Source organism: Pithys albifrons, chromosome 22 (assembly GCF_047495875.1).
Source record: "Pithys albifrons albifrons isolate INPA30051 chromosome 22, PitAlb_v1, whole genome shotgun sequence".
NCBI lineage: Eukaryota > Metazoa > Chordata > Aves > Passeriformes > Thamnophilidae > Pithys > Pithys albifrons.
This window is the reverse complement of record NC_092479.1, coordinates 6,624,735-6,650,628: the sequence shown is the minus strand read 5'-3', so window position 1 is coordinate 6,650,628 and position 25,894 is coordinate 6,624,735. Positions and strand designations below refer to the sequence as shown.

Genomic DNA, 25,894 nt, shown 5'->3' with positions numbered 1-25,894 from the left:
AGGGTTGGACTTGATGATCTCAGAGGTCTCTTCCAACCCAACTGAGAAGAGAACAAGGCTGGAGAAGGGATTGGAGCACAAGTGCTGTGGGGAGAGGCTGAGGGAGCTGGGGGTGTTCAGCCTGGAGAAGAGGAGGCTCAGAGGTGACCTCAGCACTGTCTGGAACTCCCTGAAGGGAAGTTCTGGCCAGGTGGGGGTTGGTCACTTCTTTCAGCCAACCAGCAGGAGAACAAGAGGGCAGAGCTTGAGCTCTGCCAGGGGAGGTTTAGGCTGGAGATCAGGAAGAAATTCTTTCCAGAGAGTGCTCAGGCACTGGGATGGGCTGCCCAGAGAGGGTGTGGATTCCCCAGCCCTGGAGGTGTTTAACCTGAGTTTGGCCGTGGCACTGAGTGCCATGATCTGGTAAAGGGACTGGAGTTGGACCAAGGGTTGGACTTGATGATCTCAGAGGTCTTTTCCAACCCAATCCATTCTGTGATTCTGTGGATGTGGCACTGAGGGAGAATCCACCATGTCTTGATCCAACCCTACTGTGATCACAGTGGGGTTGGATCAAGGGTTGGACTTTGATGATCTCGGAGGTCTTTTCCAACCCAATCCATTCTGTGATTCTCTGATGGTGGATTCCCCACCCCTGGAGGTGTTTAAGGTGACACTGGACGTGGCCCTGAGTGCCATGATCTGGTAAAGGGACTGGAGTTGGACCAAGGGTTGGACTTGATTATCTCAGAGGTCTCTTCCAACCCAATTCATTCCATAATTCTATGATTCTAAAGTTCCTTTAAAGTGCAGTAACGACACCACTGGACACCCCAGGAATGACTGTGCCTCCTGGAAACCCAGGAATGATTGTGCCTCTGGAAACCCAGGAATGACTGACTGTGCCTCCTGGAAACCCAGGAATGACTGTGCCTCTGGAAACCCAGGAATGACTGACTGTGCCTCCTGGAAACCCAGGAGTGACTGTTCCTCCTGGAAACCCAGGAATGACTGTGCCTCCTGGAAACCCAGGAATGATTGTGCCTCTGGAAACCCAGGAATGACTGTGCCTCCTGGAAACCCAGGAGTGACTGCACCTCCTGGAAACCCGCTACGGGAAAAGCAGGAATTCCAACTGTTTGGCTGAAGGAAAAATCCACCAGTGGCTCAGAATGTGGGTGTGGAATTGGAGGGGCTCTTTTGCTGCTGCTGCTGCCAGAGCAACACCTACCTCCGTCCAGGAGGAACGGAGAACCGCTCCCACCGGGACCAAGGGCACTGCCACTGCCACGCCAGGGGCCGCCCGCCAGCGGGGGCTGCTCAGGGATGGGGCTGGCACCTGGAGGAAGGGGATGCAACGTGAGGGGAGGTCAGAGGCACCAAGAGAAAAATAGTCCAAAAAAAGGAAAAAGGTTGTGTGGAAGAGAGGTTGAAAAATGGGGGAAATAATGGAGAGAAATAAAAAAAAATAAATGGAGAAAAATTAAAGAAAATAAGGGGAAAATAAATGGAGAAAAATTTAAAAAAAGGGAAAAAATAAATGGAGGAAAAAAAGGGAAAAAAGTTGTGTGGAAGAGGTGTTAAAAAAATGGGGGAATAATGGAGAGATATTAAAAAAAAGGGAAAAATAAACTGAGAAAATTAAGAAAAAAGGGAAAAATAAATGGAGAAAAATTAAAAAAAGGCAAAAAATAAATGGAGAAAAAAGGGAGAAAAGTTGTGTGGAAGAGGGGTTAAAAATGGGGGAATAATGGAGAGAAATTTAAAAAAAGGGAAGAAATAAAGGGAGAAAATTAAGAAAAAAAGGGAAACATAAATGGAGAAAAATTTTAAAAAAGGGAAAAAAATGGAGAAAAAAAGGGAAAAAAAGTTGTGTGGAAGAGGGGTTAAAAATGGGGGAATAATGGAGAGAAATTAAAAAAAGGGAAAATAAACTGAGAAAATTAAGAAAAAAGGGAAACATAAATGGAGAAAAATTTTTAAAAAGGGAAAAAATAAATGGAGAAAAAAAAGGGGAAAAAGTTGTGTAGAAGAGGGGTTAAAAATGGGGGAAATAATGGAGAGAAATTTAAAAAAAAGAAATGGAGAAAAATTTTAAAAAAAGGAAAAAAGTTGTGTGGAAGAGTGGTTAAAAATGGGGGGAAATAATGGAAAATAATAGGAAAGGGGAAAATGAAATAGTGGGAAATTAGAAGTTAAAAAATTAAATGGAAAAATGGGAAAAAAAATGAAAAATTGGAAATAAAATAATGGGGAATGGAAAAAATGAAAAATTAGAAGAAAAAAGAAGGGGAAAAGGGGAAAGGGAAAAGGAAAAAAGAAAAGGGGTATGGGAAAAGGCAAAAAAGGAAAAAAGGAGAAAGGAAAAAAGGAAAAGGAAAAAAGGAAAAGGAAAAAAGGAAAAGGAAAAAAGGAAAAGGAAAAAGGGAAAAAAGGGGAAGAGGGAAAGAAAAGGAAAAAGGGAAAAAGAGAAAAGGGGAAAAATGGAAAGGGGGAAAAAGGGCAAAGGGGGAAAAAGGGCAAAAGGGGAAAAAGGGCAAATGGGGAAAAAGGGCAAATGGGGAAAAAGGGCAAAGGGGGAAAAGGGCAAAGGGGGGGAAAAGGGCAAAGGGGGAAAAAGGGCAAAGGGGAAAAAAGGGCAAAGGGGAAAAAAGGGCAAAGGGGAAAAAAGGGCAAAGGGGGGGGAAAGGGCAAAGGGGGAAAAAGGGCAAAGGGGGGGAAAAGGGAAAAGGGGAAAAAAAGGGAAAAGGGGAAAAAAAGGGAAAAGGGAAAATTAAGTACAAAAAAGAAAAAAGTGGAAAAAAATTTAAAAAATTTAAAAAAAAAGAAAAAAAGGGAAAACAAAAAGGAAAAAAAGAAAACCAGAAAAACAAACCAAAAAAAGCCAATGGAATGCATAGTCTGGGAGCAAATGCTGGGAACAAAAAAATCCCATCCACCAGAACACAAACACCAGGGACTGACTGGAGAGTGGATTACACGAGCGCAGGCAAAGAGCCACGGGCTGGAGTTTGGGCCCCAAACTCCTCCTCACTCTGCTGAAATGTCCCCCCTGTGCTCGGGGGACACCTGGCCTTGGGTGGGGCCACCACACAGCCCTGCAGGAGCTGCTGGCACAGGGGCACTCTGGGGGCACTTACTGCGTGGGCCGGAGCCGGCGCCGGTGTCGAAGTAGGAGAAGAGCGAGTCCAGCTCGTCGGGGCAGAACAGGGAATCGCGGCGGAACTTCCTCTCCAGGGTGGCTGCTGTTCCACACAGACAGGTCGGGGGTTTAGGGTTAATGACATGCAAATGAGACCCAGTTCTGCAGCTGGATTGGCACGGGCTGTGCATGCCCAGCTGTGCCCAGTGCCCGCTCAAGGCCACGGACACCGAAATACAGCAAATTGCTGACCAAAGGTGGGGAGACTCTGCCAACCAACCCATCCCAAGGTGGTGGATGCTGCAAACCAACCCATCCCAGGGTGGTGAGACCTCTGCAAACCAACTCATCCCAAGGTGGGGAGACCTCTGCAAACCAACCCACCCCAAGGTGGGGAGACCTCTGCAAACTAACCCACCCCAAGGTGGGGAGACCTCTGCCAACCAACCCATCCCAAGGTGGTGGATGCTGCAAACCAACCCATCCCAGGGTGGGGAGACCTCTGCAAACCAACTCATCCCAAGGTGGGGAGAACTCTGCAAACCAACTCATCCCAAGGTGGGGAGACCTCTGCAAACCAACCCATTCCAAGGTGGGGAGAACTCTGCAAATCAACCCATCCCAAGGTGGTGGATGCTGCAAACCAACCCATCCCAAGGTGGGGAGACCTCTGCAAACCAACTTATCCCAGAACACTCTGAGTGGCCAGAGCCCTTCCTAGAGCACCCAGAATCCTTTCTGGAGCACCCAGAGCCCTTCCTAGAGCAATCAGAGCCTTTCCTAGAGCACCTAGAACCCTCCCTAGAGCATCCAGAACCCTCCCTAGAGCATCCAGAACCCTCCCTAGAGCACACAACCCTTCCTAGAGCACCCAGAGCCCTTCCTAAGCATGGCCTCTAATAGAGGCCAGTCAATTAAAAATAAAGTATTTGGAACTAGTTAAAAAGCAGGCAACTGGAACACAAAAGAAAATGCCCAGTGTCACAATCTCCTCCTTCAGCCACAAGAAGCTCCTTAAACAGATGGACAACACCAGGCTATGGGGTCTCAAGACCCACAGCAATGTGGGCAACAGCATCTCCACTCCCAGCCAGGGCAGGTGTGCAGGTCCCACAGAGAGGTGGGGCCACCCCTCGTTCCTGGGGACAGAGCTGGGGACAGGGCTGGGGCTCGGGGTGTCCCACCTGAGGACAGCATGGCTGGGGAGGCGTTGCCCGCCTCGTGCCGGTACTTCCTCCGCGCCGCGGGCGCCTTCGTGCTGCTGTTGTGCCGCTGGCACTTCTTGACGCACCAACGCCGAGGCTTCCGCTCGCTCTCGGCCAGAGCCTCCCCACCTGGCAGCTTCTTCAGGAACTTCTTCTCCACATATTTCACCTTGATCCAGGCCTCCTTGTCCTGCCTGAGAGGAAAATGGCATCAGGCTGTGCACAGAGCCAGGATCTGCCCAAAGCCAACAGTCACGAGGAGATGGAGCTGCTCTGAGGTGGTTTGTCCACCTGATTGGAGACCGAAAGTGTCTCACACCTGAAAGGACTTCAAAACGAGCTCAGAAGTACAGGGTGCAGCAGAGTGGAGTGAGATGTTCAGCCCCAGGCACCACCATGTGCTTCAGGGGTTTGAAAGGTCTCAAAGCAGGTGCAAACCCAGCAAGTCCTGGTTCCTGGTTTCACCAAGTCATTGACGGGCAATGCCACCCTGACCTTTGTGAGGGTCAAGCTCAGGTGAGGTCCAGAGGGAGGGGGATGAGGTGTATGGAGCCCTCACTGAGGGGCCAGTCACACTCTTAAACTGATATCCAAGGAGTTTGGGGTACTGGGTTTGCTGTGTGGATGGAGGGAGGGAGGGATGGATGGATGGATGGATGGATGGATGGATGGATGGATGGAGGGATGGATGGGTGGGTGGGTGGGTGGGTGGATGAGTGGATGGATGGATGGATGGATGGATGGATGGATGGATGGATGGATGGATGGGTGGATGGGTGGATGGATGGGTGGATGGAGGGATGGAGGGATGGAGGGATGGACAGCTGCCTTCCCACAGGACAGAGAGGACCAGGGTGTGCACCCAGACTCACCTGGAGCTCCCTGCTGTGGGTTTCTTTAGTCCCAGCTCTTCACACTGTGCCTCATAAATCTGATTCATGGTGCTGTTTCCCAGCTCACACATCAGCTGCAATTCAAGAGGGAATGGATTCAATGCCCAGGTGAGGAGTTACATTCCTCCAGTCCATCCTGCCACCAAGCAACACTCCCCCATGCCCACCACTGATCCATGTGTCAAATTCCAGCACTCACCTTCAGTAACTCTGGCTCCCAGGAATCCAGTGTGAGAGATCGGACCTTGGAGCAGTGAACACCCAGACTCCTGTTTGTCCAAAAGGAAGGAAACCAAAATGGTTACATTCCTCAAAACAGACCTGCTCATGCTTGGGAAGATGAACAAGATTAGCCCAGTTCTTATTTCTCCCTCTACACAGAGGTGGCTATAGCAGAGTGTTACACCTGTGCCAGCACAGATGCCCCTGCACATACAGGTACCTCACCAAGCAATTCTTTTTGAATCTATCCCTACAAACATTTCAATCAGCTGGCATTCATTCATCAGCTGGCATTCATCATCAGCTGGCATTCATCATCAGCTGGCACTCATCATCAGCTGGCACTCATCATCAGCTGGCATTCACTTAGCCCCCCGTTTCCCCCAAGAGCCTGCAGTCCCTCCCTGGCTCCCAGCAGGGCACACACACAGCACCTGTGGATGCCAGAGCACTCGATGCACAGCAGGATGCCCAGGTTGATGCTGGCCCAGCGAGGGTCTGGCTGGCCACAGTCGCAGCACTGGTCGTTGCCAGGGATGCCCTGCACCCGCTGCAGGATGGGCTCTCCCTTTCCCCCGCGCTCCCGCGAGTCGCTGGCAGAGTCGATGCTGCTCGTGGAGGGCGAAGCAGTTCGGTCCAGCCTCTGCAGGGAGAAAAGGGCTCAGGGACTCTGCAACGAATCAGGCTTTGCACTGCCTGGGAAGGATAAACCGGTGCTGATTGCAGAGGGAAGGGGCACATGAGGGCTGTCCCCTGCCCCTCCTCACCTCGATGTAGTAGCTGTCCGGGCTCTCCCGGTAGGCAGAGGCGATGCTGGCCTGGACCGCCTGGATCCACGCCTGGCGCAGCTTCTCCGAGTCAGCCTGCAGCATGCAGCTCCTGCAGGGCACACAGCAGTGGGCAAGGGCCAGGGGGCACGCTGGGCAACACTGTGCCACTTCTTCCCCACCACAATGTGGGCAGCGAAGGGGCAAAAATGAACCCTACAAGGTTGACCAGCCAGGGGCGTTCCCTCTTCAAGCACTCCAGGCAGGTCTGAGAGCTGCTTTTAAAAGCTGCCCATTGCCAGCTGCACTGTCTGTATGTATAATACATAATATATATATGTATAATGTATCTATGTATCATATATGTAATATATGTATCTATGTATCATATATGTAATATACATATATAGTATATAGTGTATATATATAATATATATGTAGAATATGTATAATATATGTATACTATATATTTGTATAATATGTATAATATATGTAATATATTATACATATATAGTATATAGTGTATATATGTATAATATATATGTAGAATATGTATAATATATGTAATATATGTATATCTAGTATATAGTGCATATATGTATAATATATGTATAATATATATGTATAATATGTATGTTACATATATTATACATATATAGTATATAGTGTATATATGTATAATATATATAATATATGTATATGTATAATATATGTATACTATATATTTGTATAATATGTATAATATATGTAATATACATATATATAGCATATAGTGTATGCATGTATTATATATATGTATATGTATAACATATGTAATATACATATATAGTGTATATATGTATAATATATAGTAGAATATGTATAATATATGTAATATATGTGTATATAGTATATAGTGTATATATGTATAATATGTATATGTATACTATATATTTGTATAATATGTATAATATATGTAATATATTATACATATATATAGTATATAGTGTATATATGTATACTGTATATATAATATATGTATAACATATAATTTGGCTTATATAATATACCAGCCAAGATTCAGCTCATGCTGGTGTGTGACAAACGTCACAGGGTCCTGGAGGTCAGAAAATGGCATTTTCCAGCCAAAATTCAATAGCCTGGGGCAGCATCTGCTCCATCTCATCTCCTGCAGCTCCATGCACAGCCCAGCTCCCCTGAGGACGGCCTGGGGAGCCACCAAACTCACTTGGTAGGTGAGACAACCTCAAAGCAGAACCTCCTCTCTATGTCTTCGCAGGGCTTGACAGTGCAGAGCCGCAGGTCTTCCACCACCACCGTGAGGACATCCTGAGGGGGGGAACAGGGGGCTCTCAGGGCTCCTGAACTTGTGCCACAGCTCAGGAAGCTCCTTCCCAAACCCCACTGTTGGCACATAGTCCAGGAAGGGCAGGGCCAGCCCACCACAACACTCCAGGGCAGTGGGAAGGGGTTATATGGAATCAAAGCGTGGGACAACACAGACATGACATGGCAGGTTTACTGGGGACCTCACCAGCTTCCTCAGCTGAACAGAAATGTTTAATCTAAATAAATATATATTTGATCAACACCATCTGCTGACACTTCACTCTCCGAACAGTCTAACCTTGGAGCACAATAATGGCCTTGCTGTCCTTCTGATCCAAATCCCCTCCCTGCTCCTTCCACCCCATTCCCCACCACAGGCCAGGAGGCCCCAGCAGAGCAGGACAGCAGAGCAGTTGGATGATCTTCTGGTGTCACCTGGGGCAGCCCCACTGACCTTTAGCTTCTTCTGGTACACCAGCTGGCTGTTCTGTATGGAGAACCACCTCCTGAGGGAAGACAGACAGACAGACAGACAGACAGACAGACATCAGCACAAGCAAAGAGCAGAGCTACAGAGAGGCAGCTTGTTCTGTGGCAGAGCAGGATATTCCCATTTATATTTCCACTTTAAAATAGTCATTTATTTAGCAGCCTGATCATCTTCAGGGAGGGCAAAGCAAGCCAAGACCAGCACTGAGCTCAGGAAGGAGGAACTGGGACACCTGAGCAGGAGTCAGAGTGTTATTCAGAGCATGTATTACAAACCTTGCTGGCAAAAGAATTGGGGAAAATGAGATAAGACAGGACTCCCTTTCTTGTGTCATGGGCTGAAATATTGCCCTGATAAAACAGAACAAAAGGATTTGACATGTCTGTGGAGAAATGGGAAAATAGAGGTAACTGGAGGCCATCCCATCCCTGTGGGAGCCCACCTGGATGAGCTGAGCTGGTTCAGCATCACCCTGAGCTGCTGGGACAGCTGCAGCCTCTGCTCAGCTCCTCAGCAGGGTCCTTGTGGCTCCACTCCAAGCCAGGATATTCTGTGATTCCATGAGGGTTCTGCTGCTCCCCCTGCTCTTGTGAGGGGGAGGCAGTGCCAGAGGAGCTGAGCTCAGCAAGGAGGTGACGAGTGGGCTCCAGGAGCTGGGAATAGTGAGGAGTGGGCAGAGCTGGCTCAGTGTGGGTGGCACTGAGGAGATGGATAGAGCTGTGGGGAGGCTGCTGCCTCTGTGTGCCTGGGATGGAGGAGGATTGCTGGGATTTGGGGGCAGGGAAAACTTGACACTAACATGACTTCAGATGTCAGGAAAAACAAAGCTCCATGGGGTCATTGTTCCCTCCAGGGTCAGTGCCCTTTGGAGTGACCCAGGAATTCACAGCCAGGGGAGCTGCAGGGAGAACAGAGTTGTCTGGAATTGCTCCTCTCTATCCCAAGAGCCAAACCCAGGGCTTGGCATTAACCTGACACACTTGTGCTCCATGAGAACATGTGGGGTCAGTGAAAGCAGCCACACCACAGATCAAGGCTGTGCTTTGCTCAGGAAACACCAAGCAGGGAATCCTGAAAAACGTGGTAAGAATTGAGCTCAGCACCTTCCCAAAGCACTGAACTCCAACACTGCTGCACCATGTGGAGCTGCTGCCTCCAAGTGCAGACTGAGCACTCAGCTCTCAGAGGACCAGAGGGCCTGAGGGCTGAGAAATCACTCCAAATATCCCTGGAATCTCCTTAGCACTGGGGGAAGCTTCAAAGAGAAGGAGCTGCTCATCTAACCAATTCAAAAAGCTTTAATAATTCCAAGTCTTTTTTTTTCCATGCAAATACAGGCAGTTTCTGTGCATGCCACAAACTGTTCACTGAAGCATTTGATGCTTCTTTAGTCCAAAGCCTGCCAGCAGCACGTTGCAGCCTTGCTGTGCTCTACACGTGTCCCTTGGCCAAGGGGAAGATCTCTCAATATTCTGTCATTTCCCTGCTCTGGGAGAGGAGGAAATGTAGGTCAAAGCAGCATTGATCTCATGCATTAGAAACTCACTGGGAGGGGTTGAATCCTTTTGCAGGACCCTCCATGAAAGCCACTGGCTCTCTCAAGGGAAACTAAACACAGAAATATCGATTAAAGGCAGAACATGAAACCTTTTCTCCCACTTTCCAAGCTCTCTGGCAGCTGCAGAGGCTCCTGGCTGGGGCAGGAGGCAGACAAGGCAGGAATTCCCAGTGAGCTATCAGATGGAATGTGGATAAATTATTAAGAGCAGGGTCAGGGCACTGAGAGCCATTTCTCAGCTCCTGCAGCACAGCTGATATTTCCACTCTGCCATCTCTCCCTGGCCCAAAATAGCCAGGTTTGATACTCCTGGCACATCCTGCTGTGTCAGGGTGTCTCTCTTGTTATAAATGTACAGCTTTCCTGGGGCAAGACTTGAGCTGTGCTGTGCCCTCTCCTCCCTAAAGGAACCTGCTCCTTCTTCCATTGTGGAAGGCACTAAAAATGCAAAAATTAGCACAACAACTTCATTTTAACTACTTTAACTACTCAGCCTTTGATTACTCAGCTCTGAATCCTTCCAGTGACAGTAACAGTCAGTAAGGGCTCACTAAAAGGGAGGTTCCTGTGCAGTCTCAGCCCAAACCCCAAGTGAAAGATGAGTTCCTGCTCACCTATTCCATGTTTTGAAAGCATTGCTGGCTCTCTTGAAGAGATACCCTTCCATCACCACTCCATTGGGGGCGTCCACGTTGAACTCCACCTTCGAGTCATCGTAGGAGAAGTCCTGCAAACAGAAGAGCCTGAGCATGACTGCATTTCTAGGCCCTTCTAGATCATCTCCAGGTGGAGATGAGCCTGACCAAGACATGAGGAAGAGACAAACGTGTCAGAATCCCAAGGACCAGGCAGAGCTGCCTGTCACAGCACATCCTGTGTCTCAGTGGGAGCAGCCATGGGGGCAGTCATGGATTAGCCACATTCCAGTAAGTTTATGTGTCCCTGCTGTTTCCAGGAAGGTACTGGACATGCTGCATTTCCCTCCTCTGGGAGCTGACAGGGAGAAAGGCAAGTAACTTATCATCATTAGGCTAAAAATTCCCAATATTGGGGTCAATCTGAGGTGGGAAATAAAGCAAGAGGTGCTTTTCAGTGGCCAAGAGAGGCAACAGTGCTACTGCCACCCCTGGGTGCTGCAAGGGGCCAGGAACAGAGCAAACCCCAGCCTTTCACCACAGGGAGAAAAGGCTGAGGACTCCTGGAGGGGCAGAGCTCTCAGTGCCACGGTCATTAGGTACCCTCAGATGCCATTCCAGCCTGCACTCACTCCCTTCTCTGTGCTGTGCACCAGTCAGGGCTGATTTGTCAGCCTGGCACTGATTCCCCAGATGGATCTCATGGCTTCTGACAGCTGACACAGAGCAGAGGGACCAGCAGCTGCTCTCCAGAGCACAGAATCTGGGCAATGCTCTGCCTCCTTCCCAAGAGAAACTGGGTCATGGACCTGAAACACTTCCCCTCTAACCCGGGGAACTGTTGTCTCTTTGCTCACTGATTCCACTCTAATGACACATCCCACCCACACCTCCCTCTCTCCAGAGCAAAGATTTCCCCCTGCACAGCTCAGTTCAGACACACAGCAGTGAAAAGAGCCCCATAAATGCCTTCCCTGGCTCAGCAGACCCTGGTGATGCTCTGTTGCCAGGCAACCTGCACTTGACTCTCATTAAGATGAGTTATTTCCGTGCTCAGAGATGCAAACGTGCCTGGGAGGTGTCAGGATGGGAATAACACTGATCCAGAAGGAGGAGATACAATGGGACAGGGCACAGTCACTCTTGGAAAGGCAGCAGGATGTCCAATTAGACCCTGGAAACTGCTGCAAGGCACCCAATTAGGAGGGCTCTGCTCAGCCCCACATTCTCTTGCCCTCAGAGGGTGAATCCCACAGGGCTCCTCTCCTGCTGATGCCTTTCATGTGCACATTGCAAACAAAGGCTGGAGAGAATTCTCCTCCAAAGTGTGATTTCTGCAGAGCTGCTCCAAAGTGACAATTCTCTGTATTTGATGAGAAGCTGCCCTGATTTATAATAAATAATGCAAACACCCAAAAACTCTGGACTTTGCTGAAGAGTGCACAGCAAGGTTAGGGCAAAACACTTCCCAGAACATCTTTTTTAACTCTGCCTCTCCTTGTAGAATAGAAAAAAACCAGGGGGAGAGTCTAAAGCTAATCTTTAGAAAATTATACCCCAAACCACCAAGTGTGCCCAGAGCTGAGATGACTCAACCAGGGTCCCCAGGCCAAATTCTGCTCATATTTCTGCTGGTGTAAGCCCTGAGCAACTGCAGTGACATCAACAGGACTCCTGAAGGGCAGCTGAGGGCAGAACAGTCATCAGAGCTGGAAGTTGGGTTTGTAAAACAGGTCCAGGTCAAGGGAGAGATGTGAGGGAGAAGGACCAGTCTGCCCATGAGCCCCAAGCAGGAGACACTCAGAGCCTCAGGGCCACTTTGTTCCATTCCTTTGCACTGCACTTAAAAGAACTCCAAGCCTTTGCTACAAAGTCATTGGGAGTGTTGAAAGACAAACAAAGGGAAAGTGGAGGGTGAAAAAATATAGAATTTCTCCCCTTGGTGAATGTCATCTCTCCCTTCTCAGCCAGTCAAAGGCCACAGGGAGATGGGCAGAAAGGGCTCAGGCAGATGGAAGGCAATCCCATGGCAAGTGCTCTTGAGGAGCTCCCAGCACACCAGAGTGTCCTCAAACCATGGCTGACCCCTTGGGGTCCTACACAAACCATCTGCTGCAGCCCAGCCAGGGAACTTCCTCAGCACAGCCACTGGAAAGGGGACAAACCTCTGGAAAAGGGGTTTACAAGAACATCCCTTTAAACCTGACTCCAGGTCAGATTGTGGCTGAGGAGACCATCCTGCCCAAGGTGCTGAAACATCGTGGCCACTGCTGGATACACAGATGGGTGACAAGGAATCCCTGCCCTTAATGTGTCCCTGTGCCTGTTCTGCTCATTGACACCAAAAGATTTTCATCCTGTTGGTTCTGGGGAATGAGTGGAAGGGTCTTGGTTGAGCCACTGCCCTGCCCAGCACAGCAGCAGCTCTGCCTCCACCCCTGGGGCTCCCAGGGCAGAGCACACACGATGCCTCCTCTTGTCCCCTCCTCTTCCTTCCCCTGTTATACATGAGATTTTATGGCACAATTTTAACAAACAACATTTTTCTGAATTCTTCCCATCACTGCAATGTCTGCAGAGTAGGAGTCTGCCCTCAATGAGTCTGGACTGATTTATTAACCTGCATTCAGCACTTCATTGTCTCTGCCACATGACCAAATGCTGGACACAGGACTGGGAGCTGAAGGGCTTTGGTCCCAGCAGCTCCAGCAGCAGCAGTGACATGTTGGATCACACTCTGGGACAATAAACCAGACGACTTCCAGAAGGAGACACCAGGTCTCTGCCATCATCTGCCTCCCTTTGCCTCGCTGAGTGCCAGGAGATCACAGCACCCCTGTGCCCTCCCCTGCCCTGGCACTCCCAGGGCACTCCCGAGCCTGCCTGGGAACCGAAATTCTTTCTGAGAGGACACCACAATGGTTTCCATGGGAGCTGCTGGAGCGACAATGAAGTGACACATTCCAAGGGACACATCCACAGGGATGGGAGAGAAAAGGGCACTGATGTGGACACTCTCAAACCAGCAAATGGAAATTAAAAACCCAGCACGGGCACAGGAGGACCCAGGAAAGAATTAAAAAGAAAAGAGAGGGGGAAATAATAACAAGAAAACATAATTTAAAAGTGGTGTTGTAGCCCATCCAGGAACTGCCCTGCCCAGCCCCACACAGAGCACACTCTGCTCATCCAATTGCTCCTCAGAAAGGAGCATTTCGTGCAGAGGAAATGGCTGATTAAATTAAATCCCACTCCAGCATCAGTGCACACATTTAATGTGAGGAGTGAAGCTGCCCCCCCTCAGCCTGCAGTCCTTGGGGCAGGGAATCTTCCAAGGAAGGAGCCCTGTCTAAGAGCACTCCCACTGCAGTGGGAAGGTCTCACTAATAAGGTTCATTCCTATCCCCAAAAAGCACAACCCCTGGCTGAAAACACACAGAACCTTTCTCTAAAATTCCCAGACTTCCTTAAAAGTCTTTAAAATAAATACAATCACTGTGGCAATGGCTCTCCCTGAAAAGTCCCAGCATTATTCCCTCAGTAATCAATTCAGTGTGGAAATAACTGTCCTTTTCTCTACAGTGTTTCAGTTTTTACTGAGAGAAAACACTATGAAATCCAAGCAAGCAGGAGCAGGGAATCATCTCAGCAGGAGCAGGGAATCACCTCAGCATGAGCAGGGAATCATCTCAGCTCAGGGGGTGTAGATATTCAAAGAAACATCTCCATATTCTTTTATTTTCAGTCAGTACCATTTAGAACAAGCAACAAGCCATGCAGTACAGGCTGTAACTCTGAGCAGACAAAGGCTTTTCTCCCAGAGTGCCCTCCTGAGCACCCAACAATGCTCAGCACCCCCAATAACATCAGGCACAGTAACAACATCCATGCACTGAGCAGAACTTCTGGAGGCCAGTCCCAAACTGAGCCTTTTTTGGCTATTTCATTGTCAAGAAAACATCGTTCAGAGGAATATTCCCATTCCCTAAAGATGCACAACCCCCTTCCACACCCCCTCCCATGCCTGCACTTGCTGTTCTCCTCTGGTCCTTGACTGGATTTCAGTCTTTTCTCTCTCTGGCTGCTTTTACCTCTGTGTGTGCCACGTACAGCCCCAGCCCTGAGAGCAGATGGAATTTGGAGCAGGGCTCCCCCAGCTTTCATTCATCCTGGCCAAACCCAATTGCAGCCCTTTTGTCTCTTCAATCTCCCGATGCCAAAGGCTCTCCCTGCCAGCAGCTGATGCCCAGAGATCCGTGCCCTGCTCCAGAGCCCTCCCAGCCCATGGACAGAACCCACCACATTCACCCTCCTGCAGTGGCAAAGCTGCTTGGGGGTTCCATCGGCCACCAAGCTCCTCCAGGCACAATTCCCATGGGAAAAGGGATCCCTAAACTTGTCCTCCCATCCCCTGCAGCCCTGCAGGAGGTTCCTTACCAGGAGATATTCGAGCCTGCCGAAAATCTTCATGCTGCAGCCACCAGGGAGGCTGCAGAGCAGAGCTCTGTGTCCTCCTCTCTCTAGAGCAGCATCTCAGCTCAGCACCGGGGGCTGGCAGGAAGGAGGGATTTCTTTTGCAGCCCCTTCTCCTCCAGCCCTCCTCCTCCTCCCCTTTTGGGAAGCTCCAAGCTCTGCCTTTGGCTGCTGACAGAGTGAGGGGCACTGGAAGCCTCGCTGGCCCCTGGGGACCACCTGCTCCCCTCCCCGAGCCTCCTATTCAGGGGCAATCAGCTTAGAGCAAGGGCTAATTACCATACAGCTGGCAGGGGGCACAGAAGGGGCAGCACCGAGCTGAGCTGGCAGCAGGATGCTCTGAGTGCCTGCCTGGCCTGACAGAGCCAGGCTTGTGTGCTGTGCCCAGCTCCTGGAGCAGGGCCACCCTTTGGGCAGCAATTCCACCCTGCAGGAATCAGGGCTGGAAGGGCCATATGGCCCCTGGTTTATTATCCACCAGCAGCACCAAATGAGGCAGAGAGCTCTGCCCTGGCACTCCAAGCAGGCAGCAGAGGCACAACTGCTTCCCAAAGTGTGCCAGGCTGGGATGGGCATGAGGCTGGGATAGATCTTAGAATCACTGGAGTTGGAAAAGCCCCCCAAGATCAGAGGCCAAGCATTGACCCAGCACCAAAACACATCCCCAAGGAAAAGCCCCCCAGGATCAGAGGCCAAGCATTGACCCAGCAGTGCCAGACCCACCACCAAAGCACGTCCCCAAGGAAAAGCCCTCCAGGATCAGAGGCCAAGCATTGACCCAGCACTGCCAGACCCACCACCAAAGCACGTCCCCAAGGAAAGCCCCCCAAGATCAGAGGCCAAGCATTAAATCAGCACTGCCAGACCCACCACCAAAGCACGTCCCCAAGGAAAGCCCCCAAGATCAGAGGCCAAGCATTGACCCAGCACTGCCAGACCCACCACCAAAGCACGTCCCCAAGGAAAGCCCCCCAAGATCAGAGGCCAAGCATTAAATCAGCCCTGCCAGATCCACCACCAAAGCACATCCCCAAGGAAAAGTCCCCCAAAATCAGAGGCCAAGCATTGACCCAGAACTTGTCAGATCAACCACCAAAGCCCAAGTGCCACATCCACAAGCACTTCCAGGGATTTTGGTGATTCCACCCCTGTTTCAATGCCTGACCACCCTGCCAGGGAAGTTTTCCTTGATATCCAACCTGGCATGTTCCACTTTTAGAGAGTGGCCTCTCAGTTTTGGTGCAGTGGAAAGATCCAGGAAGGTCTGGGAGGAAGGACTGGTTTAAACATTACCCTTCCCCTACTCATTTGTGAAAAATTCCCAGGTCTGTGTTTTCCAGGTTACCTAAATTACAACATCAGACAAAACAGTCAAGATTTGTGATGAGTTTTTCTTTCCCACCAGACTTATTTTAATTAAACCACTAATGAAACAAAATGCCACAGACCATTTCCTTATGAACTTGGCTCTCACAAGGCTTCCCCCACACCTCACAAAGCTGTCCAAGGACAATTCAGCATCTGCACAGCTCCCCCAGCTCAAAACCACTGCAAAATGTATTATTGAACCCAAATTTCCAGGGTTTAAAGGAAGCCTGTTGTGCCTTAGCAGCTGTTTGGGAAGACACCAGTAAGGAAAAAATTCTTTGTGCCCCCAATTCTAATTAAGCACAACTAAATGTTCAACTTTTTCAAGGCACCAGAGGGTTTTGTTGTCTCCTTTTGGGGGGTTCCTGTTCCATCTCAAAGGGAGGAGCAGCACTGACTCAGAGCAGCTGAAAAGCAGCTTAGAACAATCCCAAGCAGGAAACTTTGAACCCTAAATTGCAGTGAGGATGTTCATGTCCCTCACAGCTCCTGAGCCACACTCTGGGCATGGATATCCTGAGGCTTTTCCACGTCCCCTTGGATGAAGTCACCACCCAGCAGAGTGCCAGGGCAGCTGAGGGGGCACAAATGGGTTCCCTCAACCCAAGGGACATGTGCCCAGACCATTCCCAGGGAATGTCACTCATTACCTCTCAAATCTGGTTATGGCTCCATTTCAGGGGTTATGATGTTTTTCAGAGAGAGCATTAGAGAGAAACCAGCAGCCACTTAAAGCTCCTTCTGTGCAGGAATATTGATCCACCCAAGTGCCTGCCAGATGTGGGCTCCTCCCAGCAGGGCCTTGGTCCTGAAAGGCTTCAGGCACCAAACATGCCCCTGGGGCCAGCCAAGAACTGCTGTCACTGCAGCACCAGAGCCACAGCTGAGCATCACCCAGGGGACAGGCAACCCAAAGCTCATTTAGCACAGGACTGACAGCACCTCTGAAACCAAGCTCACTAAAACCTGGGCTTTAAAATGACATTTACAGCTCAGGTGGCACCACTGATGCCATGCCAAGGCTTCTCTCTGTTGCTTTCAAAAGCAGAACTTGGCAAATACCCAGAGCAATGAAGATGCCAGAAGAATGTGGGTACTCACCTGCAGGAGGGTCTGCAGGGCCAGGCCAGCAATCCAGGAAGAAGAGAAGGAAAAGAAAAATTAATTATCAGTTGATGTTTCTGCAAGCCTCAGATCTGGAATTATTCCCAGGTCTGGAAAATCCAAGCCCAAGATTCCTCCTTACTGAAAGGTCAGATTTGTTTGATAATCAATCCCATTGTCCTCCCAAGTTCTTGGTGGTTCCTCCCAGTTTCAGCAGGTGAGAAGACACACACAGTGGGTCACCAGAGCTCAGCTGACAACAGCAGTTTCCTCAGCTCCATTGCTGAAATCCCAGGGACCCTCCCAAAGTTCTGCTGCTCCAGGCATGTCATGGCATTGGAGCCACCCAGGAAGCTTCTGGAGCAGACAGAAGTTCTCCTCAGCACCTCCTCTCCTCCATGACCCACTGACAGCCCTGCAGTGCAGTGTGAGCTCCCTGGGAATGAAGGAGCACCCACTCATCCATCTGCTGGATGGTTTCAGGGGGGCTCTGCCCATCTGGTGGGGTTGGGCACCTGGGACTGCTGCCCAACGCTGCTGTCTGACCATGGGCAGGGCAGGGAGAGGTGTCAGAGCCACAATAATATTGGCTGGAGATCACACAGCTTGGCAGCTGAACCTGGTTTGCTCAGCCCAGGGATGGATGTGAGGCTGGAGGAGAGGAGAGGAAGAGAAAGGTGGCATCAAATGCTCCAATCTCTGCCCAAAAGAGACAAGGGGGGGATCAAATGCTCCAATCTCTGCCCAAAAAAGATGGGGGGGGGGAATCAAATGCTCCAATTTCTGCCCAAAAGAGACAAGGGGGGGATCAAATGCTCCAATCTCTGCCCAAAAGGGACAGGGGGGATCAAATGCTCCCATCTCTGCCCAAAAGGGACAGGGAAGGATCAAATGCTCCAACCTCTGCCCAAAAGCAGCTCTGCTGTGCAGTGATTTTCACAGGCAATTCCAAGCAACTGCATCCACTCCTCTATCTCAGAGACACTCACAGAGCAGCATTTGAACCCTCCCACATCCTCAGCAGCAAAGAGGGGGACAGAGTGAGGAGGAAGGTTTGCTCAGAGGCACAGCAGGTCAGTGGCAGAGCTGGCAAAGCCCCCCCAGGTGCCCTGCCTGTGTCCCCCTCCCTTCTATGCTCACAAGAGTCAGTGGCTGAACATCCTGCATGTGATGGGAGCTGCCCAGGAGGTCCAGGTTCTCTCTCATCTCCAGGCTGTGAGGGCCTGACCCAACAAGGCCCCTCACCAGGTGGACACAAGTGCTGCTGGCACCGGGTTGCAGCCCCAGGACTCACCCTTTGCTGGATCAGGGCATGTTTGTGCTCCATCTCCCTCTTCTCCACTGCAGAATCAATCACCAGCTGGTCCAGCTAAAGACAGGGAGAACAACAACAGGTCTAAGAGTCAGGAAGGAGGTTTATGAGCCACTGTCCTGCTCTGGGGTTACACCAGCCCTTCCCAACCACCCAAGTCCCCATGAGAAGGGAAGAGGCTGTGTTTGGGTGTGCACTGAGCAACCACAGCTCTTGGCTGTCACCCCACAAGTGACAGCAAGGCTCACCCAGCACCCACCAGTGGCTCCAACCACTCCCTGATGACCAAGTATGGAGCTGAATAGGAAAAAGGGATGTCCTTTCACCCTCCCAGACAGATGGAGGCAGCCACATTCCCTGTCCCTCACCTCAGTGGCCAGTTTCTTCATGTAGGGGTCCAGCTCATGGAGCAGACTGTAGCCCTGCTGGAAGAAGGTGTACTGGGCATGCATGAAGGACAACATCTGGGGAGGGAACAACAGCAAGGTCAGAGCAGGTTCTGGGACAAAAAGTGAGTGTGAGAAGCCCTAATCCCTTATTACCCACAAAAATGGATCCAACTCTCCCTTCCCAAAGCAATCTACCCATCAGGTGCCCCTCCCTTCTTCTTCTCACAGCTCTTCCCACCAGCTGTGGGCACAGAGCAGTGGGAGCAGTGCCCTGTACCCCTGCAAATGCCCTCACTCCTGGGCTGGGGAGGGTCCTGCTGGCCCTCCAGCTCCCCTCAGCTGGCACACAGAGCAGTCCCAGGCAGAGGGGTCATATGTGGGCCATACATTCAGGGCTGCCTTGGTGGGGTCAGCAGGAGCAGCCCCAGGAGACACAGAGAGCTCTTACCGCGTCCAGGATCTCGAACTTCTTCTTGGCCTGCAGCACGTTGATCTGTGGAGAAACCAAGACACAACTCTCAGCACCAGCAGCACCAGCCTGGCTTGGAGATCCTGCTGTGAACCCCCTGAACTGTGAGCTGTGCTGTGATCCCCCACCAGCAGCCCCAAACTGGCCCTTCACAGCTCCAGAAGGTCAGTTCACGTAAGGGCAGCTCTGGTGGGTTCCAGGTGGAGCAGCACAGATGGATTTTCCAACCTGGGCTGCTCCAAGGTCACTGCTGGATGGGTGTCTGTACACAGGCTGGAACAAAGAGTGACCCCAAGGTGCAGTTTGGTGTCAAGTGAAGGAAATGTTCAACTTACCAGGTCATTGATAAAGTGATAAATCAGGTCACTGAGAATCTCTTCTAGCAGGTACCATATCAGATATAAAAGAATAAAATCATCCCCCTCACTATAACCTTGGTTAAACACCAAAGGCCACCTGGACAAGTTCATGTCTGCACATTTCAAAAGGGATGGATTTAAAGTGGTACCTTGAAGGGAACCAACAGAGAACCCTCCCCAGTAATGGATGAGCACAATCAAAGAGTTCTTCCTCTTTGTCAGTGGGAGAAATGAAAGGAGCTTCCTACAGAGTGTGACCTTGCCAGGAAATTCAGGTGCATTCAGGGCTAAATCCAGGACACAAAAAGCTGCAGTCCTGAAGGATCAACAACAGGCATGATTTATACTCTGAGGGGCAGCCCTGCCTTGCTGCCCACAGCTCCCAGAGCTTGGGAGAGCAGAGACCACCTCCTGAGGAGACAGAGTGGGGCAGCAGATGGCCCTGCTGGGGGCAGCAGGGACAGCCAGTGGGGACACACAGTGTTGACACTGAGCTGCTCTGCTCCATCCACCCACAGCTTGAGAGAACAGACCCCACAGCAAAACTGAGAGGGAGCCAAAGACAAACCTTTGCCCGTTCTGCAAATCCTCACTGGGAACACAAACTCAGTTTAGGGCAATGTTTAATTTCCCTTAGTGAGAAACTAAAAGCCATTAAGATTTTCCTCCTCAGCATTTTAGGAATGAAAATACATCTTGAGGACTGCCAAGCTCAGGGGGCAGAGGGAATATGGATCAGCATCTACAAACCTGTTGAAATTAGCTCAGTTGGAGGAGCAGCAGCCAAACCCTAGCAGGAAATCTTGGTTAAAACTTGGCTGTAATAACACCAAGGTCATGGGTTCAATCCCCTGTGTGGGCCATTGACTCAAGAGTTGGACTCGATGGTCCTTGTGGGTCCTTCCAACTCAGAACAGTCTGGGATTCTGTGAAACCAGTGGTGAGACCCCACTTGTCCCTTTGTCCCAGTGAGGACTGGGGGCACCAACACCAACCTGCAGCACATAGTCCAGGGCCAGGTGCCTGAAGCACTTCCTGGTGATGGTCAAGGTGCCCGTGGCCTCCTCCACCTCGTGGGGTTTGTGCCGAGGGGCCTGGGCGTTCTTCACCAGCGAGATCTCCATGTCCTCCCGCACCTTGTCAAACTGCTTCTTGGTCTCCTTGAACTTCCTGACGTCACTGGAACCCATAGGAGAGGAGATGGGGAGGGATCAGCGTGGCAGAGGATGCAGAGGGGGAACCAGGGGCACTGGGATCACCTCAAGATCCTGCTCTGCTGGGACACAAGCAGCACCCTGTATTGGGCAGTTGGCATTTCACCAGCTCAACCCAAGACATCAGGCTGGCAAACCAAAGACAAACTTGCAGGTGCCAACTTGTAAGGTAAGAATGGAATTTGTCCACCTTAAGCTGGTGCAGAAGCGAGAGACAAAGCCTGCAGAAGCCCCAGGTAAGAACACATCTTAAGAACTCTTCTTATAAAGTTCAAATAAGTTGCATAAGCTCTGCTCAGATCCAGCAATTTTGTGAAATATCAATTACTTAATAATTAGCTGTAGCTGTGTGATGTGAGATGCTTTGCATGGTGTGTGTAGGATTAGAATTGTGTGGAACTGTGTGCAAACACAGTCCTGTGTATGCTCAGAGCTGCTGAGTTGCACAGAATTAGAAACATTAACGGGGCCCTTCTTGCATTTTTGGGTCATTTGTAGCAAAGGGCTGTGGGGATTTTATCCAATTTTGGAGGCAGCTTTGGAAGAATCCCCAGGCAGGGGCACAGCTTCATTGTTGCTTTATTCCCATCCTCAGCCAGGAAGTTGCAGATTGCTCCTAAAAATTATCCCAAGCCTGGAATTAATTTTCCACCAAGGGCAGGAGCACTGCAAATGTCAAAGCTCCAGGGCCTGCAAGTGCAGGGGTTGAGCAGCACAAAAGAATAAGTTGGAAAGATGCTGAAAAAATGACAGAGCCAAAGCCCAAGGTGAAATTCCCCCTTCCCACCGCCAGCCTTAAGCAGATTAAATCTGAGCTCATCAGAGAAATGATTATGAAGATGGTGGGGGTAGGGTGAGTGCTGGGCAAGAAGATGGGGCTGAGGAATGGGGGGGTCAGCCAGGGACCCCCTCCCTCCAGCAAAGCTGCTGAAGGATTCAGCCAATTCCCATGGCAACCAACCCCTGCTTAGCTGAGGACCTCACTTGCCTCTCTGACCTACATTCAGCTGCTGTGGCTCCCACTGGGGAAAAGAGGCCCCCAGGAGACACAGCAGTGGCAGGGACAGCCTGGACCCCAGGGACACACTGTCCCCACCCCAGGAACCTGCTGAGCCCAGGCCTGAAGCACCTCATGATGCCACGGGCAAGTTAAGAGCCTCAATGTGCAATGTTCTGCTCCCAGCAGGGCAGGTGGACCTGCTCTCCACCAGCAAAGAGCTCTGGAGGGGTGGCCCAGGGCCAGGCTGAGGGCACAGCGATGCCCAGCTGCTCCCTGCACACAGCACATCCCTCACCTCCCACACAGGTGCTCAGGAAGGGCAGGGATGCCTTAACTTTGAGTGGCTTTGTGGGGAGCTGAGCACACAAAGGTTCTGCTGGACCCCAAAGCCACCTGGAGCAAAGTCCCCTCTCTCTGCACTGCATCAAATCTGAGAGAACATGAGGTGCAGAGGTGGGATGGGAACTCTGGCATGTGTTTGACCTGGAGGATCAGCTCTCAGGTGGGGTTTGGGGAGATTCCTTGATCTGGGTGCCTCATGCCCACCTTTAACTCCCAGCTGGGAATGGGATGGAGAAATCTGGTTGACACAGACCAACCAAATGACAGTGTAACAAAACATCTCACAAAGCAGATCCTTTCCCTCTGCCCTCCAGGGTCCTTCAGCAGCTGTGCAGAGGGACACAGGACACACAGGACACAGGCAAGGGAAGGTCAAGGAGCTGGAGACTGAGGAGATAAGACAAGTACTCACTCTTTGACAAAGTTGTGCAGCTGCTGCCGGACTGACCTCTGAGCTTGGTCAAACAGGATCTGGGAGAACACAGAGGAGAAGACAAGTCAAATATTTTGCAACGTGGAAACCTTGAGGAGTCAGAAAAATCATGAGCACTCTCGAGGAGCTTCAGTGTGAGGGACTCAGCAGGACTGCAGGGCTTGGTGGGGTCCCCTCCTTGTGCCTGTCATGATGGGTGACATCTTTTCCCACACACAGAATTCCACAGAATGTGCCAAGGGTCAGAATCTCACAGAGACACCTTTGCCACCAACATATTTCCACAAGAGGAGCGTTTGCAGGAGGAGTTGCCTTCACATCCCTGGTTTGGACTGTCAATCCCAAGTCTGGAATTCCTTATTTTGCCAGAGGAGGGCACTGGTACCTCAACGCTGCACCCAGGGAAGGACAGGACAACCAGGGACATCCTCCAGCAGCCACAGCTGGTGAGAGATCCAAGGACACGGTAGAAAGAGAGAGTTCTTACATATCTTTTAAATTTTACTCTCCTTTACAAAATAAATTATCTCCAACCCATTACTTTACACCTTCTGCCCATCTCTGTCTCTCACTCCTCCTCCTCAGCAAGGCAGGGGGAGAAAATCAGATGGAAAAGCTCATGGGGCAAGACAAGCACAAGGAAATCACTGACCAGTCACCATCACAGGCCAGACTTGACTTGGGGAAATAGTGATTAAATTAATTGCCAAATAAAAATAGTGAGATACAAGCCCCAAACCAAAATCCTGACTCCCAGCCCGAGCAGGACTCTGTCCACACATGGAGATCTTGGCAGGCACTGCAGAGATTCAGCACGTGGCACACTCTGAGGTGGTCACAGGCTTTAACCTTGCCATGTCTCAGAAAGCTCCTGGAGATGGTCCTGTGAAGGGCTCAGGGTTAGACTCGATGGTCCTTGTTGGTCCCTTCCAACTCAGCATCCTATGATTGTGTGAAAAGCCACTCTGGCTCCTTCCTGCCCCTTCCTCCCAGTGCCACCAGAGCCACACAGAGACATCCTCCCTGCCATGGCCTGCCAGGAGATAAATCATGTCAGCACTCAGCAATAGGACAAGGGGGCACGATGGGCTCAAGCTCTGCCAGGGGAAATTGAAGTTGAAGAACAGAAAAAAATCCTTTGCAGAGAGAGTGCTCGGGGATTGGAATGGGCTGCCCAGAGAGGGGGTGGATTCCCCAGCCCTGGAGGTTTTGAACCTGAGCTTGGCCGTGGCACTGAGTGCCATGATCTGGTAAAGGGACTGGAGTTGGCCCAAGGGTTGGACTTGATGATCTCAGAGGTCTTTTCCAACCCAATCCATTCTATGATTCTGTGGATGTGGCACTGAGGGAGAATCCACCACGTCTTGATCCAACCCCACTGTGATCACCAGCCCAGGGCACGGAGTGCCCTGGGCTGGTGATCACAGTGGGGTTGGATCAAGGGTTGGACTTGATGATCTTGGAGGTCTTTTCCAACCCAATCCATTCTGTGATTCTCTGATGGTGGATTCCCCATCCCTGGAGGTTTTGAACCTGAGCTTGGCCGTGGCACTGAGTGCCATGATCTGGTAAAGGGACTGGAGTTGGCCCAAGGGTTGGACTTGATGATCTCGGAGGTCTTTTCCAACCCAATCCATTCTATGATTCTATGTCTTTGCCACAGCTCCAAGGAGAACCCAAAGCCCCCTGAGCAGACTCAGCAGCTCTGGCTGCAGAGCCCCAACACGTCCATCCTGTGCTTTGCTGCAGCCAAGGACAAGGCAAGGAACATGCCAGGGCTAGCTGAGCATAAACAGCCTCTAAACATGAACAGATGCAAAGCAAGGGGGAAAGAAAGAAAGAAAGGAAGGGAGGAAGAAAACCCCAAGACCACCCAGCTTTGTGTTTTTACCCATGTAAATTATTTGCTGCTCTTGGCATCCATTCACTCTCTCCAAGAGCACTCCAAGAGGAATTGCAGCTCTTCCCAAGGAGCTGCTTCCCAGATGGATTCTGGGCATTGACAGTGCTTCCCTCCACTCAGGATACCATGAGGCAAGCAGCAAGAAACCATCTGGTTCCCACCTGCACCTGCATCTGGAGAGCTTCCAGCACTGGTGTCTGCCAGGATGGCACATTTGCTTCGGATCAGGGAAAGGAAGGGACAGGGTTGTGTCATACTCAGGGCTGCAGACAAGTGGCCTGGGGTATTCCAGGGAAGAATGGATTCCAGGGAACATAAAAATCAAACCACACAGCTAAGGAAGAGCTTGAGAAACAGCAAATCCAGGCACACAAACTCTGATGTGGATGGGACCAGAGTGACTGAAGGCACAGAAACACCTGGGATGACAAGCAGGTGCCACCCTGGGCAGTGCTGCATCCACCTTCCCATTCCTGCCTGGAAAAATCACCTCCAAACTGGTGCCTGGAAAGGGTCTGGACACCAGGGACTGGCTGGGAAAAGGCCATTTCCTTGGAACAGCAAAGCTTTGGCAGCAGAACAGTTTCCCCCTGACAGGGAGGCACTACCCCAGCAGGATGGTCCAGGTCCATGCCATGCTCTTCTCCTGGCACAGCCCAGGCTGCTTCTCACCCTGCCCTGGGAGAATCAACCAAGGGTTCAGTGCAAGTCAAAAAGCAGAGCTCAGAAAGCTGCTCCTTCCTGAAGCTCTTTAGCTGAGAGGGAATTGGGGCTGTGGTGATCACAAAAGGAGCATCCCCACAGTCCAGGGACAGTTCTGGGAGGGTTTAACTTGAATACATCTGTAGCAGGACAGGAAAACTGCACAAAAAGGAAGCCAGACTATACATATAAATATCTCTCCATCTCCTGCTCTGTCAATACTCTCTGCCCTGGCAGCCCCACAGCCCTGGGGTGGGATTCAGGCAGTGAGAGCCTGCAGAAGGGTTTGCCAAGTCCCAGGCAATGAACATGGAACATCCTGATACCTGCATGACTTTGATTGCTCCCTCATTCTTTTTGCCAGGCAAGATCACCAGGGGACCATCTCCAAGCAGGTCCTGCATTCAGTTTTCAGCCCAGAGTAAAGAGAATTTTAAAAACTAGAGTTTCAAATATATATATAAAAAAATCAACCCTTGGCTTTTTCTCCTTTCCCAGACATACTTGGAACAAATCATTTGTTTTAAGATTTTTCCAGACCAAATATCACCCCACCCTCTTCTCTTTGCTTACACCAAGACATGAGAGGTCCAGCCCATGACTCAC

At 50.6% G+C, this 25,894-nt stretch overlaps 1 protein-coding gene across 1 annotated transcript in view; it reads right to left on the bottom strand.

Moving 5' to 3' along the window:
* Window positions 1-25,894, bottom strand: part of ACAP3 (ArfGAP with coiled-coil, ankyrin repeat and PH domains 3) — an 86,453-nt gene that overhangs the window by 13,749 nt on the left and 46,810 nt on the right. The window contains exons 5-20 of the mRNA XM_071575691.1: window positions 22,663-22,721; window positions 20,690-20,873; window positions 19,315-19,359; window positions 18,846-18,941; window positions 18,460-18,534; window positions 17,163-17,174; window positions 10,200-10,312; window positions 7,992-8,043; window positions 7,437-7,537; window positions 6,209-6,320; window positions 5,876-6,084; window positions 5,419-5,488; window positions 5,199-5,293; window positions 4,306-4,520; window positions 3,120-3,224; window positions 1,211-1,318 (exon numbers count right to left, since the gene is read on the bottom strand). Coding sequence (XP_071431792.1) covers window positions 1,211-1,318; window positions 3,120-3,224; window positions 4,306-4,520; window positions 5,199-5,293; window positions 5,419-5,488; window positions 5,876-6,084; window positions 6,209-6,320; window positions 7,437-7,537; window positions 7,992-8,043; window positions 10,200-10,312; window positions 17,163-17,174; window positions 18,460-18,534; window positions 18,846-18,941; window positions 19,315-19,359; window positions 20,690-20,873; window positions 22,663-22,721 — 1,651 coding nt within the window. The remainder of the gene's footprint in view (window positions 1-1,210; window positions 1,319-3,119; window positions 3,225-4,305; window positions 4,521-5,198; window positions 5,294-5,418; window positions 5,489-5,875; window positions 6,085-6,208; window positions 6,321-7,436; window positions 7,538-7,991; window positions 8,044-10,199; window positions 10,313-17,162; window positions 17,175-18,459; window positions 18,535-18,845; window positions 18,942-19,314; window positions 19,360-20,689; window positions 20,874-22,662; window positions 22,722-25,894) is intronic.